Source organism: Colossoma macropomum, unplaced genomic scaffold (genome assembly GCF_904425465.1).
Source record: "Colossoma macropomum unplaced genomic scaffold, Colossoma_macropomum, whole genome shotgun sequence".
In the NCBI taxonomy this organism is placed as follows: domain Eukaryota; kingdom Metazoa; phylum Chordata; class Actinopteri; order Characiformes; family Serrasalmidae; genus Colossoma; species Colossoma macropomum.
Window position 1 is genome coordinate 29465856 of NW_023494786.1, and position 15800 is coordinate 29481655.

At 36.6% G+C, this 15800-nt stretch overlaps 1 protein-coding gene across 3 annotated transcripts; it reads left to right on the forward strand.

The window, feature by feature from the left end:
* Nucleotides 1–233: 233 nt before the first annotated feature.
* Nucleotides 234–14891, forward strand: LOC118804688 (NACHT, LRR and PYD domains-containing protein 12-like). Of its 3 annotated transcripts, none has more exons than XM_036565274.1 (19): nucleotides 234–305; nucleotides 716–870; nucleotides 4044–4157; nucleotides 5850–5963; nucleotides 6100–6213; nucleotides 7350–7463; nucleotides 7579–7692; nucleotides 7818–7931; nucleotides 8056–8169; nucleotides 8293–8406; nucleotides 8494–8586; nucleotides 9321–11087; nucleotides 11668–11832; nucleotides 12182–12382; nucleotides 12534–12707; nucleotides 13119–13289; nucleotides 13432–13605; nucleotides 13951–14124; nucleotides 14642–14891. In XM_036565274.1, the coding sequence occupies exons 2-19, from the start codon at nucleotides 821–823 to the stop codon at nucleotides 14784–14786; spliced, it is 4026 nt and encodes a 1341-aa protein (XP_036421167.1). In that variant the 5' UTR covers nucleotides 234–305; nucleotides 716–820; the 3' UTR covers nucleotides 14787–14891. The 3 variants fall into 3 exon arrangements, with proteins under 3 accessions (XP_036421167.1, XP_036421168.1, XP_036421169.1); XM_036565275.1 differs by having other exon boundaries at nucleotides 7615–7692; XM_036565276.1 differs by lacking the exon at nucleotides 7818–7931.
* Nucleotides 14892–15800: the final 909 nt, after the last annotated feature.

The following is a 15800-nucleotide window of genomic DNA, read 5'->3' on the forward strand; positions in this document are numbered from 1 at the left end:
TATAATAAGCCTGGGATATTATTTTTGATACTGGACCACCTTTACTTTTCAGTAATGCTTTAATGGCATGAATTTGTTAATATATGCAAATATGTTATAAAGCACATGGCTTTTCTGAGTAATGTAAAATGTACTGTAAGGAAGTAATAAACATGTGCAAATGCATTCTTTCTCTTTACTGGCACAGTTAAAAAAGTTCACACCCCTTTTTGAGGCCAGAATCTTACCAGGAAGAAAATATCAACAATCAGATAACTCAACTCCATTTCATGAGTCACTGTGGAGAGGAAAGGCTGCTGAATATGGTGAGTATTAGAGTTTGTGGAGTGAGATGAATGTGTGATGGACTGTGTGCAGTAAGATCAATGGTCAGAGCTAACGCTGATATGCAAGACACTAAAAGCAGCAGTAGTTTGAGCAGTAGTTTGAGCAGCTTATGAAGTGGTTGACCATATGTATGATCCATTGGTTGCTATGTTGTTCAGTTTATACATGAAAGTACCTTTGATAAAAACCAATTATGCAGTGTATTTATTTGATAAAAGTACAATCTAGTAATGTAATATGCGTGAATGTACTTGACAGAAGTGCAGTGCACAAGCACAATGTTTAAGAAACTTTGTCAGTGTTGTATAATGCAGTTGCTGAACAGGTTAAGTGGGTTTTTGATACATGACTCCTTCCTCATTCTTCATTGTTTTTTTTTCTCCCTCAGGCTTTGGCAAGTACCTGTATGTCTATGCTGCTCAGTTCATAAAGGCGCACCATATCTAAGTTAATTATTTCTACTGGGTAGAAAGAAAAGGATATTTGTTCCACAATGAGCAAACTGAAGAAACAGAACTACAGCACTGGCAGTGGAGTCAATGGGTGAGAAAAACTTGTTTCTCTGAAACAACAAGACATTACAATGCAATCTTCAATTAAACAATGAAGTCAGTCAGATCTTAATAGTTTGATTAGTTATTTTGTTTTTTTGTGATCTGTGTGCTGTGATGTTAATTGTTGAACCCACACATTCAGTGTTACTATGTATCATTTTAAGAGTGACGAGTCAGTGCAAAACCCATTCAATCTAAAAGAAGTTGGCTTTATTCATCAACAAAGTCAAGCTTGTAGTGTACTGTTAGATGACAAAGGTGAAGGAGCTATATGTGAGACCTACATTTCATTAAGAAGAATATAATATGTATACAGACATATTGATAGCTACCTCACTAACCTATCTGTGCTGTTTTGTTTGTTATTGAGAAAGAAACAGAGCACTAAATAAGAATGTTTGACCAGCGACAGCAAAATTGTCATTAAAGTATCCACATTTTATTTAGAACAGCTAAACTAATAAATAAGTCAAATAAACTGGTATGATTATTAGTGATTGGGTACAAATCCCTTGCTCACAATTATATTGAGCCCTAAATGTACATCTGACATGGATGTAGCTGGGATTTAATACATTAAAAGAACCTTTTGAGGTGATTATTATGTTAGCCTAATGTTGATTTTCCACAGCAAAAGTCCAAATTTCACTTGTCTTTGGACTAGAGAGGATGAAATGAGCACCCATGGCATTAGACAGCCTAACCACACTATAAACTTTAAATGAGCAGCATAACTGTTTTTGATATGTTTGTCTCTGTTTAATCTATCTTATTATAAAATAATAAGAAGAAATAATAAACCTTGTCTTATATGTATCAGAAAGTGACTTTAGGTTTTTGCTTAACACTGAAGCCAGTGCAGTTAGAGGAAGTCATTCAACAACCGTACATAACAACTGACAAACATGCCAAGCCAGCATGGTCAGGCTAGCCAAAAATAATAAACAGGACATTTATATACTGAGTTGGTTGTCAGAAGTGTAGATGATTGAACATGAGCTGTTAACCTATTTTGTTAATATTTTTATGCACTTATCTCCACCATACACAAACCAAAGCCGTTGTAGTTATACTGACTACCAGTAAGACAGCTATCTAACATTTTGAACGTTGTGCATGAAAATACCCCTTAACCACTGGGATACATCACTGTAGATCATCGCTTTAATGCCCAATCCCATTTCAACCCTCGCCCCTACCACTTAACCCTTAGCCCTCTGTTTTGCGCGTTCATGTTTAGGGGTAGGGTGTCCCAATTCTTGCTGAGATAGAGGGGTAGTGTGAAGTGTTAGGGCCACATGGCTCTCCAAACGAAGGTTTTTCAGAAGCACACTCCAAACAGAGTGTTATAAACTAGCAAGATGGCTGCGCGAGTGACCAAAGAAACCCACAATTGTGAGAATTTTCTCTGTTTTATCTTAGTTTAATGTCGTTTCAATGTATTATGGTCGTTTTCTTCATAACAAGCATAAAAACTCACTAATAGCATGCTAATGTCTCGGTAGCTAGCTAACTAACTTTCCTGTTCCACCTTAAATAGTCCAGCAGTTCTGACACCTTAAGCGGCAAAGTGTAACTTCTGCACTATTTAAGGTGGAACGGGAAAATTCAAACAAGAAGCTGGTAAATATCTGACTTCAGCTCCGTATCACCAAAGAATTGGCAGTGGACGATAATAAATAACTGTCTTTTACCCCCTCTTTGAAGGCATATGATGCCCTAAATGTAACTAAAGCCCAGCAGTGAGGTTGCTGAACTGTTCCCTCCTCTGATATCACTGAAGACTGGCCGTCACCTACAGAGCAGGGCCAGTAGAAAGTTAATGAAGCGATGTAAAGTTAATTCGAGGGTTGTCCCATTATGTAGGGCAAGATTTTAACCACTTCCGCTTGTAACTCAGTTCCAGGGGGTTAGGGTGACACTCGAAAATAAGGGGTAGGGGTAAAAAGAAGAAATGGGATTGGGCCTAAAAAGAAAAACCTATGTCTGCATAGCCAACCTTACAAAAAGCCTAAATTGGCCTTTGAAGAGGAGCTTTTCAACACTATTACAAGTACGAGTAAATTAAAATAAAGTAAAAAAGCAAAAAGATGGGGTGCACGCTGCTTCAAGTCGCCCTGTAAAGCCTGAAAAAGTCATTTAAAAGACCTAAGTGTTGGATAGGATTTTGTGGGGGTTTTTCAGACCATGTTGTACATCTTTACATATAAAGGTCACACATACAGACTCAAAAAGAAGGTCACATCATCAGATGCATTCACTCGGGGAAGAGATCTGACGCACAACCCACATTACAGAGCTCTTCAGCATATTGGGTGCAATTCCACATTACCACCAGGGAGGACTCCAAATCCACAAAACTTACATAGTGTAGCTTTAAGCTCAAAATTAAGTCTAAATTAGACAGCAAATTCTAATATTGTTTAAATGATTTCTTGCCTACCATAGCTACCAAGCCCCAATACGATACTTTAGCAAATGTCACCAATTAGTCACTAACATTTACCACCAGAGCGGTAACTCACAACTTCCCTTGGCTAAACATAACTCTACCTCCAGTGTCCAGTACCACACAAAGGCCTGACAAATGTCACACAAAAAATAATAAAAAATAAATGCCCTACTGGGGTGTTTGAGTTGCAATTGTTACACCACTACCAATTATTGTGTGGTCTGAAATGCTCAGATGCTGTTTTTCTAGCTCTTAACTTAATTATGGTTCAGGTTTTTTTTTGCGAATCTGACACATATTTTTAGGATCATTGACATATTGTTCATTTCTGCAATCAGGTTGGCAGCTCATTTAATACAGAGGTTGCACTGTATGACTGTATGCTTTTAAATTTCAGTCTTCCTGTTTCTGTTATTGTACAGCCACTGAGATCACACTGACCTTTATCAGACTCACTACTGAACCTGAAGTGTGGTCCATGTCTTGTCTTACACATGTTCACTCACTAAGACAAATTCCATGTATAACATACTTGGCAAAATAAAGTGATTTTAAATTCTGATTCTGATCTCATGTTCATCGTTGCTATCAATTTATTAACGCAGTTGTGTAAAGCATTGTGTCTCTGAAAAGTGATCAATTCAAGCATTCTTTTTAACGTTTCAGTTCTTAAACTTAAAAAATAACAATTTAGTGTGCTTTTATGACAGCATTCACACAAGAAGATCCAGTTCACCTGTGCCCAGTGATGTGTCTATGAAGAGTGATAGGTCCATGCAGATACCAATCAATTATAATGGAAAACCTTCACTACCAGAAAAAAGGTGAGCACCAATAGTCTTTCATTTGTCTTGAACTGAACATTTTTGCCATTCACTTCTCCTTCCTGGTTCAAATTGTGAAATATTAACATGATAAAAACTAAGCAACAATAACTTTTTTGACAGTTTTCAGCTGAAAAGATCTAGTTCACCTGTACACAGTGATGCTTCTCTGAAGAGTGACAGGTCCATGCAAATGCCAATCAATTTTGATAGAGAATCAAATGGAGATTTGTCACCAGAGGAAATCTACCTTATCATGTCCTTAGAAAGCCCTCATCTTTTACTGCCTAAGCAATGAATCACCACTGTTCTGACTTCCCTTAAAGGAAATTATACAAGAATGATTCAAACTGCCCCACCACAACCTAAGAAATTCCCATATTTATTCCTGCTGAGGTGTCCCCAAACTTTATTTTTGAAAACTCCAACTTCCATACATTGCACAGCCAGCTACTTAGACACTCCCAAGTAACAAAGAGGTGAGTTTACCTCTGAGTGCGCAGAGAGTGGGACACAGGTGCGGACAAGGAGCAGCATATTGTGGACTATTCATTAAAAGCGCTGACCAATTATGCTGGGTCAGAGTGCAAAAGTTGCAAAATAGCGAAAGTGAAGGGCATTGCTTCCATTTTCTACCAAGTCACATCAAACTTTACTGTGGCTTCAGGTTATTCAGACACAAAATATCCAGATGATACATCAAGATAGATATTCAAATATGAGAGCATGTGTCAGCATTTCATTCCAGAGGACTATGAACATGACCTTCAAGCAGAGTTTGCTGGTTGTCCACCAACATGTAAAGAAACTGCTGTTCCTGGAATGTGAAAGTTCTACCGGCATTCTAAAAAACTGCTCAAACAATTCTGACGTGAACAAATTAGTTCTGCTAACTGTTGCACGTAAGTTGGCTAACAAAAATCCTCACACATCCTCTAAACCACTTATCCTTCTGGGTCACGGTGGGGTGCTGGAGCCTATCCCAGCTGTCATTGGCCGGAAGGCAGGATACCCCCTGGACAGGTCGCCAGTCCACCGCAGGGCAGGCTAACAAAAATAATATTTATAATTAGGTATATGAGCATCTATATGTTTGTGATATGTGCACTGGGCACTATAGCAACAACCTGCATTTTATGAATGAGTAAACTGTTTTTCTTTTTTCTGTAAACAATGAATAACTACTTGTTTAACTCACTGAGGAGCTGCTAAGAGCTGTTACTCCAAATTTTGCACAAAATAAACCCACTGCAGTACATATATTCAACCTCCTTAGACACAGGATAACAAACGCAAATAGTCAGCAGTAGCCTGTTTTTCTCCTGTGTCAGTTTTAGTCTGCTGTCATCCAGATACTGTTGTTTGAGAGTCCTATCTGGGTCAATAGCAATGGTAGTTTGAAATCTTAGTGTATGTATGTGTGAGACTTCCTGTAAGATCCTTAGAGAAGTAAGTCACCATTTTTTGAACATTCCTTCCCCGAGTGAAGACCTTGCAGGACACAATAACACCTTCTGCTCTACCTCTTCTAGTTTTAAGCTGAACCATTTTGATTACATCAACAAAAGTTAAGAACTAATGTTTTTTCATTAGACCTGAACTTAAACTAAGGAGCCTTATATCGTACTCTGTTCTATTTCATTTCCAATTAATAAACAAAATTATTAACATTAAAGTGAGCTTTTATGACAGTGTACAGATGAAAAGGTCCAGTTCACCAGTGCCCAGTTACGTGTCTATGAAGAGCGACAGGTCCATGCAGATGCCAATAAATTATAATGGAAGACTTTCACCACCAGAAAAAAGGTAAGAACTGAAAGTTTTTAATTAACCCACCAATCTAAGCTCACTGAAACCTAAAATGTCCCACCATTGTTTTTTTTTTGTTGTTTTTTAACAACTGTTAAATATTACAACAACATGCTCTACTGTTTAATAACAGTTTCCATCTGAGAAGATCAAGTTCATCTGTGCCCAGTAGTGTGTCTCTGAAGAGTGATCGGTCCATGCAAGTGCCAATCAATTATCAGGAAAAACCCCCTGTACCAGAAAAAAGGTAAGAGCTGAAGGTTTTTCACTAACCCGCCAATCTGAGCTCATATATATATATGTATATATATTCGTTTTTTTTGCAGCTAACATTGTTGTGCATTTATTATGACAATGGTAGCATTGTCCAATACATTCCAAATATCTTTCTGTACCTGTTGTAGAAATGCCAGTAGGCTACCTGTTTCTTCTAGCAGTCTTGGTTTTGAGCGTGGGACCAGCCCATCAGCGTCTGTAAAAGTAATAAATTTACATACATCCAGACGTTTATGGAACATTGTTTATGGTATGAGCATTGCTACACAGCTAGCCATTGTTCATCATCAGTTGTGGTAGCCACTCCTAATAGCAAGGCAATATAATGAGTCAAGTCAAAATATAATAAAAGTTATATTTGGTGCCCAGCCATATGAGCAGAAATTAGAGATTAAACACTTGGGACCACACCAGCCAGAGGATTTCAACATCATTCAGTCTGGAAAGGACAAAAACTGTTCTTTCAATCCAGAGAGGATCAAGAGAAAAACATGGCTAACTTTGAGTGTAGCTAAAAACACTGTCCTTGCCTGCACTTTTATGCACTTGCTTAGCTATAAATTGAATTCATTCATGCGTTGTTGGACTTTGAGAGAAAAGTTTTTGACAAGTTTGCCCAGATGAAAGATCGTCGTACATCTTTTTTTTTTCGAGCAGTGAACGTCACTCGTGAGTCATTCTGCATTATTAAAAGGCGTGTTATTCCTAATGCCCGGAAAACAGTGTGTTTCTCTGATATGAAATATTGCTTTGGATTTGTAGTTGCAGACCACAATGATCATATACTGCAAGATAACTTTGGATTTGTAATGTGATGCTGCATAACCAGGTTTTGTGAGATCTAATGTCGTTATCATATCACTCATATTCCTGTCTCCACTTCCTCTAACTCCTGCACCACATTACGTTAATTTGTGAATTTGTGATTTAATTGATTGAGTGTGTTGGTGTTTGGATCAGGTTTGTGTGCAGTTTCATTGACAAATCGCTGCTGCCCCTACAGTGTTTTGTGCCCCACCAGGCTTTCTGTGCCAAAGACACCACGGATTATTATAGACTCCAAATATTAACTATTGACACTCAGATAATATGGTGTTTTTTTGACAGTTTTCTCTTGAAAAGATCCAGTTCCTCTGAGCCCAGTAGTGTGTCTCTGAAGAGTGATCGGTCCATGCAAGTGCCCATCAATTACAAGGAAAAACCTTCACCACCAGAAAAAAGGTGAGAATTTTCAATAGCTCTCAGTTTAACTTCACTGAAACTTCCAATGTTACTTCACTGTGTTAAGCACCAGTTATTAAATATTAATACATTTTTCTATACTATTTTATAACAGTTTCCATCTGAGAAGATCAAATTCATCTGTCCCCAGTAGAGTGTCTCTGAAGAGTGATCGGTCCATGCAAGTGCCAATCAATTATCAGGAAAAACCTTCACTACCAGAAAAAAGGTAAGAACTGAAGATTTTTCATTAACCCACCAATCTGAGCTCATTGAAACCTCTAATGTTACTTCATTATTATTGGCTCCAATTAATAAATATTGACACTCAAAAATGATGGTGTTTTATGGCAGTTTTCTGCTGAAAAGATCCAGTTCATATGACCCCAGTAGTGTGTCTCTGAAGAGTGATAGATCCATGCAAGTGCCAATCAATTACCAGGAAAAACCTTCACTACCAGAAAAAAGGTAAGAGCTGATGGTTTTTCATTAACCCACCAATCTGAGCTCACTGAAACCTCTAATGTTCCTTCATTATTATTGGCTACAGTTATTAAATACTGATACTCAAATAATGTGGTATCATTTTCAGTTTTCTGCTGAAAAGATCCAGTTCATATGAGCCCAGTAGTGTGTCTCTGAAGAGTGATAGATCCATGCAAGTGCCAATCAATTATCAGGAAAAACCTTCACTACCAGAAAAAAGGTAAGAGCTGATGGTCTTTCATTAACCCACCAATCTGAGCTCAATGAAACCTCAAATGTTCTTTCATTATTATTGGCTACAGTTATTAAACAATGATACTCAAATAATGTGATATTTTTTCAGTTTTCTGCTGAAAAGATCCAGTTCATATGGACCCAGTAGTGTGTCTCTGAAGAGTGATAGGTCCAGGCAAGTGCCCATCAATTATAAGGAAAAACCTTCACTGCCAGAAAAAAGGTAAGACCTTATGGTTTTTCAATACACCTAATTTAACTCCACAGAAACCTCCAATGTCCTTATCAAGTAGTACTCTTTCTCTATCAGCAACACACAGTGGCAGTTGAGGATGCCTAGACAAGAAGAGACCACGAGGAAGGAGTTCATTCACAATAGCAATGAAAACTCCAGAGAAGCACTGTAAGTAACACATTAACCATCTGTTATTTCTCAATGCCTAGTGAGCTGACTTGCTATCCACTAACTAAAATAGAACAGTTTACTAAGAGATCCTGGTTAGGCAGCAATCACACCACCAATCAGCATCACTATAGGTTTTAAATTTTTCTGTAAAATCTGCTGACTGAGCAGCAATGTAGTCCCAGATTAGCACAATGTTTTTTTTTATAATTGGAGCTAATTATCAAGAGTAGGTCACATACTAGGGTCAGTTTATCAACTAACAGTAACTTGCTAATGAAGTTCAAAAACACTACTTAACAGCCTAGTACTAGCTAAGCTAAAAAGTTAGTTAACTAGCATGCTATCTATGATTACCTTTGATGCATCAAAAAATCAGGTAATTTGTCTAATGTGTAATTTGACATTAACAAAATCATTTTTAAAAATTATATTTAGACACTTTTAAAACAACAACAATAAGATTACTTCACCACTTGCCACATCACCATCATCTACCCTCTTGACTGAAATGATTCACATAAGATTAGGTCAATTTGAGACATTTGAGTAGGCAGCATTTTAATGTATGTAATGTAAAAAGGTTCATGTTGAGGATGCCTATTTGCTGTTTAAATGCTGTCTATTTCGACAGCTTGAGTTATTTAGACATAACAGCCATTGTGAATGTAGTACAATGTACATTTTTGTATAGAAACATATTAAACATATTAAAATTCCTTTTTATTTCACAGACATGAATCAAGCACCTTGGAGTTACCAAATGAAAAACTGAAATTCATTTTTAGAGAGAGATATCAGCATTTATTTGAGGGAACAGCACAGCGAGGAAACCCAATATTACTCAATAAAATCTACACAGAACTCTACATCACTGAGGATATGAATAATGCTCTCCAAGGCCATCATGAAGTGAACCACATGGAGGCAACACTGATGACAGTAAGAGTGGACACCCCAATCAGATGCAATGACATCTTTAAACCCTTACATGGACAAGACAAGCCTATTAGAACTGTGCTGACAAAGGGAGTGGCTGGCATTGGAAAAACTGTCTCTGTGCAGAAGTTTGTTCTGGACTGGGCTGAAGGTGAAGCAAATCAGGATGTCCACTTCATATTTCCACTTCCATTCAGGGAGCTAAATTTGATGAGGGACCAAAAATACAGTCTGAATGACCTTCTTCAGCATTTTTTCATGAAAGGAATCGATGCAAGTTCACCCCAATTTACAAACCATTCTCTTCTTATCATTTTTGATGGTCTGGATGAGTGTCGCCTTCCTTTAGATTTTCAGAACAATGAGAGTTTTTGGGATGCAACGAAGACAACCACAGTAGATACCCTGTTAACAAATCTCATCAAGGGGAATCTGCTTCCCTCTGCACAAATCTGGATAACCTCTCGACCAGCGGCATCTGGCCGCATTCCACCTGAATGTGTTGATCGAGTAACAGAGGTACGAGGATTCAATGATCCACAGAAGGAAGATTACTTTAGGAAGAGAATCACTGATCAGAGCCTGGCCAACAGAATCATTACCCACTTGAAGTCACTGAGAAGCCTCTACATCATGTGCCACATTCCAGTATTCTGTTGGATTGCAGCCACTGTTCTGGAGAGAATGGTGGTTGACTTTGGGTGGGATAAGATCCCTAAGAGTTTAACTCAAATGTATACGTACTTCCTGATCACACAGATCAACAATAAAAAAGCGAAGTACTCTGACAACAAAGTCACAGATAAAGAAATGATTTTCAAGCTTGGGAAGCTCGCCTTTGAGCAGCTTGAAAAAGGCAATCTGATCTTCTATGAGGAAGACCTGAAAGAGTGTGATATTGATGTCAGAGAAGCATCTGTGTACTCTGGGGTCTTCACAGAAATCTTCAAGGAGGAGTTTGGGCTTTTCCAAAGGAAAGTGTTCAGCTTTGTGCATCTGAGCATTCAGGAACATCTTGCAGCTCTGTATGTGTTCTTGTCCTTCCACAATCACAAGCGAAACATGGTTAATCCTCAACAGACAAGTAATCATAAACCCCTAACGATGTTAAGCTTGCATAAGACTGCAATTGATAAAGCTTCTGAGAGTGAAAGTGGACACCTGGACCTCTTCATCCGTTTTCTCGTGGGCTTCTCACTGGAGTCTAACCAGATCCTCCTGCAAGACCTACTAGTACAGAAATGCAATCCTGAGGAGATAACAGAAACCATCAGCTATCTGAAAATGAAAATCAGAGAAAACCTCTGTGCTCATTTGTCAGTCAAATTCTTCCATTGTCTGAATGAGCTAAATGACAGCTCTCTTGTAGATGAAATCCAAACATTCTTGAGGAACAGAACAATAAATAAGGAAAATCTCTCTTCTGAACTCTGGTCAGCATTAGTATTCGTAATACTCACTTCAAATGAGAAGTTGGATGTGTTTGAACTTCGCAAATATGGCACGTCAGACAAAGCTCTTCTCTGCTTGTCTTCTGTGATGAAGTTGTCTAGGATGGCCAGGTAATGAATAGGTCATACCTAGTGACAAAGTAACAAATACTTGACTTGATGAGCTATATTAAATTATATGAATATATCTGAGTATATATATATATATATATATATATATATATATATATATATATATATATATATATATATATATATAGCTGCTGTCAGAAGAAAAACTTGTATCTCCATTTTTGTAATTTTTTCAGTTTTTGACATGAAAATGCCTGTTGCCCTTTACACCTTTACATTCTATGTAAATTTCATGAAGAATGGACAAAAAGAAATGGCCCAAAACAACCAAGTCTAGTTCCACCGACTTACATTAAAAGTAAAGTAGGTTTTATATATATATATATATATATATATATATATATATATATATATATATATATATATGTGTGTGTGTTCTTTCAGATTGAAGAACATTGAACTGTCTTGTTCAGTGTTATTTAGGTTCAATTTATGAGTGTAATTTGAATAAACTAAGAATGTCATTGTTTAACAGTGTTTCATGAAACTGCTTCCTATGCCTCGATATATACAAAATGCAAGATTTCAGAAGTGAAATGTGATGTTTTTGTTCTGGCAGCTTGAGGAACTGTAAGCTCACAATGAAAAGTTGTGCAGCATTGGCTGTACTTCTCCCCACCATCCCAGTCACAAAAGAGCTGGATCTCAGTCACAACAACGTGCAAGATGCTGGAGTGAAGCTGCTTTGTACCGGTCTTTCAGCAGACACTTTAAACAAAATGCCGTATGTTATTTGTTTTATATTAATTTATTCAGTTAACCTCTTAAAATCCCAGGCTTATTACATACTAAAGCTTAATATTCAGTAACTAGAGGAACTTCAATAGAAAGTGGTTGAGCTATTCGTAGGTTATAAAAGTGTGCAATAAAACTATGGGACCACCAGCAGGCCCTGGCCATAGGGCTGAACAAGAATATTTTGAATAAGTGTGTTTTTGCCATATCCTGTTTGAAAGCAGTGGCTATTGGTAAATTCACATAGGAGCAATAATGAGGTAGAAAAGTTCAGATTTGCTCAATACTGTTTCATATGTCTTGAGGTTAAATACAAAACATTTTTTCCCGCTCTGCAGGGTAAACTGCTCTATTGCTAAAAAGAAACATTTTCTTACTTCAGCTCTGAGTTTAAACCCCTCATTTAAAACTGACCTGACCCTGGAATGGGATGATGCAGCACAAATGATTTACCATTTAATAGAGGTATTGCCTCAGAAATGTGGCATGAAGGAGTTCCCGGGACTGAGGGGCACTCATTGTACCATTGAGATCTTGAGGTAAATAAACATGGTTGGTGTTCACCCACAGTTGCCATTATCAACAGTAAAAAACACTGGGCCATTTAAAATACAATCTTGGAGATCTGTTTGGACCTCTACAATGTTGAGCCCATGTATTTAATCATGTTTATGTCTTTGGTTTTCGCAGGCTGAATAACTGTGGTGTTACAAGTGTGGGCTGTGATTTTCTTGCTTCAGTCCTGAGTTCAAACTGTTCAAACCTGAAAGAACTCGACCTGAGCCAGAACAACATAGGAGACTTGGGATTAAAAGTGCTTTCTGATGTTTTGAGAAGTCCTTCATGTAAACTGGACACACTAAAGTGAGTTATGATAAAAGCACTTAGCAGATTAAATTGCTTAAATTGATATGATTCAAGAGAGAATTTCACAATTTTTTCGAAATATCTCCATAATTTATTTGTTAAGAATGTACAATTGTATGTGTACTGAAATTTTATATGTGTTTTTATATGGATGAAGACATTTAGACTAAAATGTACTCAAAACTATTATAAAACATCAGTCAGCAATCAGTCAGCAATTCATGTCATCATGACTGAATGAGTTTTATATCTTAATACATTTTATATCTTAAGAAATTTTGAATTATTCTTTTAACAATATTCTTGATTTTTTTCTATCTTTTAACAATAACCTAATTGTGTAGCAATATACTGCATTTAGAGTACTGAATGCATAATTAACATATATATATTATTACTTTTCCTCAGGGTGAATAATTGTAAACTTACAGAGCACAGCTGTGCAGCATTGGCCTCAGCACTACAGGAAAATTCAGGCTTAAAATCTCTATCCCTGAGTAATAATGAGTTACAGGATTCAGGAGTGAAGCTGCTTGCTGCTGGACTGGAGGATCCTCGCTGTAAACTGGAGGCATTGGGGTGAGATTTTCCAACAGAAGTTTATATTCAAATGATACTCAACGAGAAATATTTGAGGAAAGTCAATCTTTAAATGCATCAGTTTGTTCTTTTGTAAACAATGATCACTAAGATTAAAACATTCATATATCTCTCTTTGTAGGCTTTCAAATTGTAACCTCGAGTTACAAGGTTTTGCATCACTGACATTGGCCATGAGGTCAAATCTTCCTAACCTGAAAGTTTTGGACTTGGGCAAAAACAGACCAGGAGATTCAGGAGTGAAGCTGCTTTTTGCTGTTCTGGAAAGCCCACAGTGCAGACTTGAGAAACTAAAGTTAGTGTTATGATTAGTCATCTTACTTTGTATATGAATATTTTTACTGAGACATTTTGGTAGTCATGTGGAAGTAATTGCAAATGTAGTGTACACTATAAAAAGCCTATCTTGGAAGTATCTTATGTCTGATAAACATGTACAATATACAATATTGACAAGCAGTAGAATAAGAGCATTTTACATTACAATGTATAGACCTATGTTGAAATATCTTACAACAATAAGATTTATTGTGTTATCTTAAAACATTTTGTCAAATATTAGACATTGCTTTCATTTGCCAGGATATCCTTTTTCTTGCAGTATAGAAAGTAATGCTTTAATGATATTTCTGCCCTGAAGGCTAAACGAGTGTGGCATCACAGAGGAAAGCTGTGCAGATCTGGCATCAGTTTTCAGCTCTGAGTTTTCATGTCTGCGAGAGCTGGACCTGAGTATTAATGACCTGAAGGATTCAGGAGCAAAGATGCTCTCTGTTGGAGTGGGACATCCGAACTGTAAACTAGAAAATCTCATGTAAGTCTGTTTGACTGCTAACACTATAAGTATACCAAGTCCATTTCTAGTGAGCACATTGGTTTCAATGTAAAGTCCTGATTTGCTTTTTTCTTGCATTTGATGTATTTACAAAGTAGTTCAGTTTTTTGTCATGCATCGTTAATGTGTAACTACACAGTTATTATAGAGACACTATACTACTGTAATCCATTTTACAGTGAATACATTTCACCAATAGGTATTTTGTTTTTGCATGTACAGTTAATATTTAACTACACAGTTATTATAGAGACACTATACTACTGTAATCCATTTTACAGTGAATACATTTCACTAATAGGTATTTTGTTTTTGCATATACAGTTAATATTTAACTACACAGTTATTAGAGGCACTTCTTTTAAAGTGGGACCATTTCACCTGTTATTTTATAAATTTGACAGAAGATTGTTGGTTTCATGCATTAACTACTGACTATGTGTCATGATTTGAGTCTGAAACTCTTAATAATAAAAAACACCTTTCTTCTCCATAGGCTGTACAACTGCAGGTTTTCAGAAGAATGCTATAGTGCTCTGGCCAAAGCTCTGCAATCAAATCCCTCACTTACAAAACAGCAGTGTGTAATGGACAATAAGCACGGAGGCTCCAGAATGCAGCTACAGTCCGATACAGGATAGATCACATATCAGACTCAGTCAGCAAAGTGCAACAGTAACCAGATAGTTTACAGCTGTGAGGAAATAAATGCCTAAACCCATCCTCAAGTAAAAGTGTTGTCACTGCTGTTAAAAATAATGACTGCTTTAAAAGTGACAGCCCCTTCACTTTCACTGGAGCTGAACCAATACAATAGACTGAAATTAAACCCAGGAAGGAACATTTTAACATTTTAAATGTTAATGTATAACAAAACCAAGTAAAGACCAGATTCCTCACAGATATACTTCAGTAGATGTAAAATGATTACTTGAATTATTAGTACAACTCATCAAAACATTAATGTGCCAGTTTAAGTGATTACTACCCATCTGTGATCTGTAGTTAGGACTCCTTTCAACTGAGTAACAGATGACCAGAAGCATCAAGATAGAACCTTTTAAGGCACCCATGGTTTACATACATTGAAACGGCAATTATTTTCATTTCTCAGAAGTAGATCTTGGAAACACATGGAAATTGCAGATTCTAAACATTCAGTCCATACCTCATTTAAATAGAGGGGGAGATATGTTATTGTAATTTTAATGTGAAAATGTATTTTTGTGTGTAGTGTTGTTTAATGGACAGAAACTTCTATTTTTTGGCCATGTTTGACATCAAAACAAATCGAAAAAGGTGAAGAAATGTAGACTCATACTTAACAATATAAAATGAGATTGTAATATATGTAAATAACTCTGTAACTAGTATGTTATTACATTTAAATTTGTATATTATGTAAATAAAAAAAAACATGGCTAAATGACAATAAAGACTTCTAAAATGAACGAATGAATCAGACATACTAAAGTACTGTGTTCCAGCTTCTGTTTACAATAACGTTCAACACAATATCCATATTTATTCACATTTGATCTCGTTTCATACAAACTCTGTGAAGAAATATCAAATAAAGAAAGAAAGATAGAAAGAACAGAAATAATGTCTGAATGTGAACGTAAATAAACAATAATATTTCCCAATAATTATTG

Bases quoted from the DNA above. Each gene is read 5' to 3' on its own strand.
- LOC118804688 (XM_036565274.1), top strand. From the start codon at position 821: ATGAGCAAACTGAAGAAACAGAACTACAGCACTGGCAGTGGAGTCAAT. The intron at 4,158-5,849 runs GTGAGCACCAAT...CTTTTATGACAG, and splicing joins CCTTCACTACCAGAAAAAAG to TGTACAGATGAAAAGGTCCA. The intron at 7,693-7,817 runs GTAAGAACTGAA...GTTTTATGGCAG, and splicing joins CCTTCACTACCAGAAAAAAG to TTTTCTGCTGAAAAGATCCA.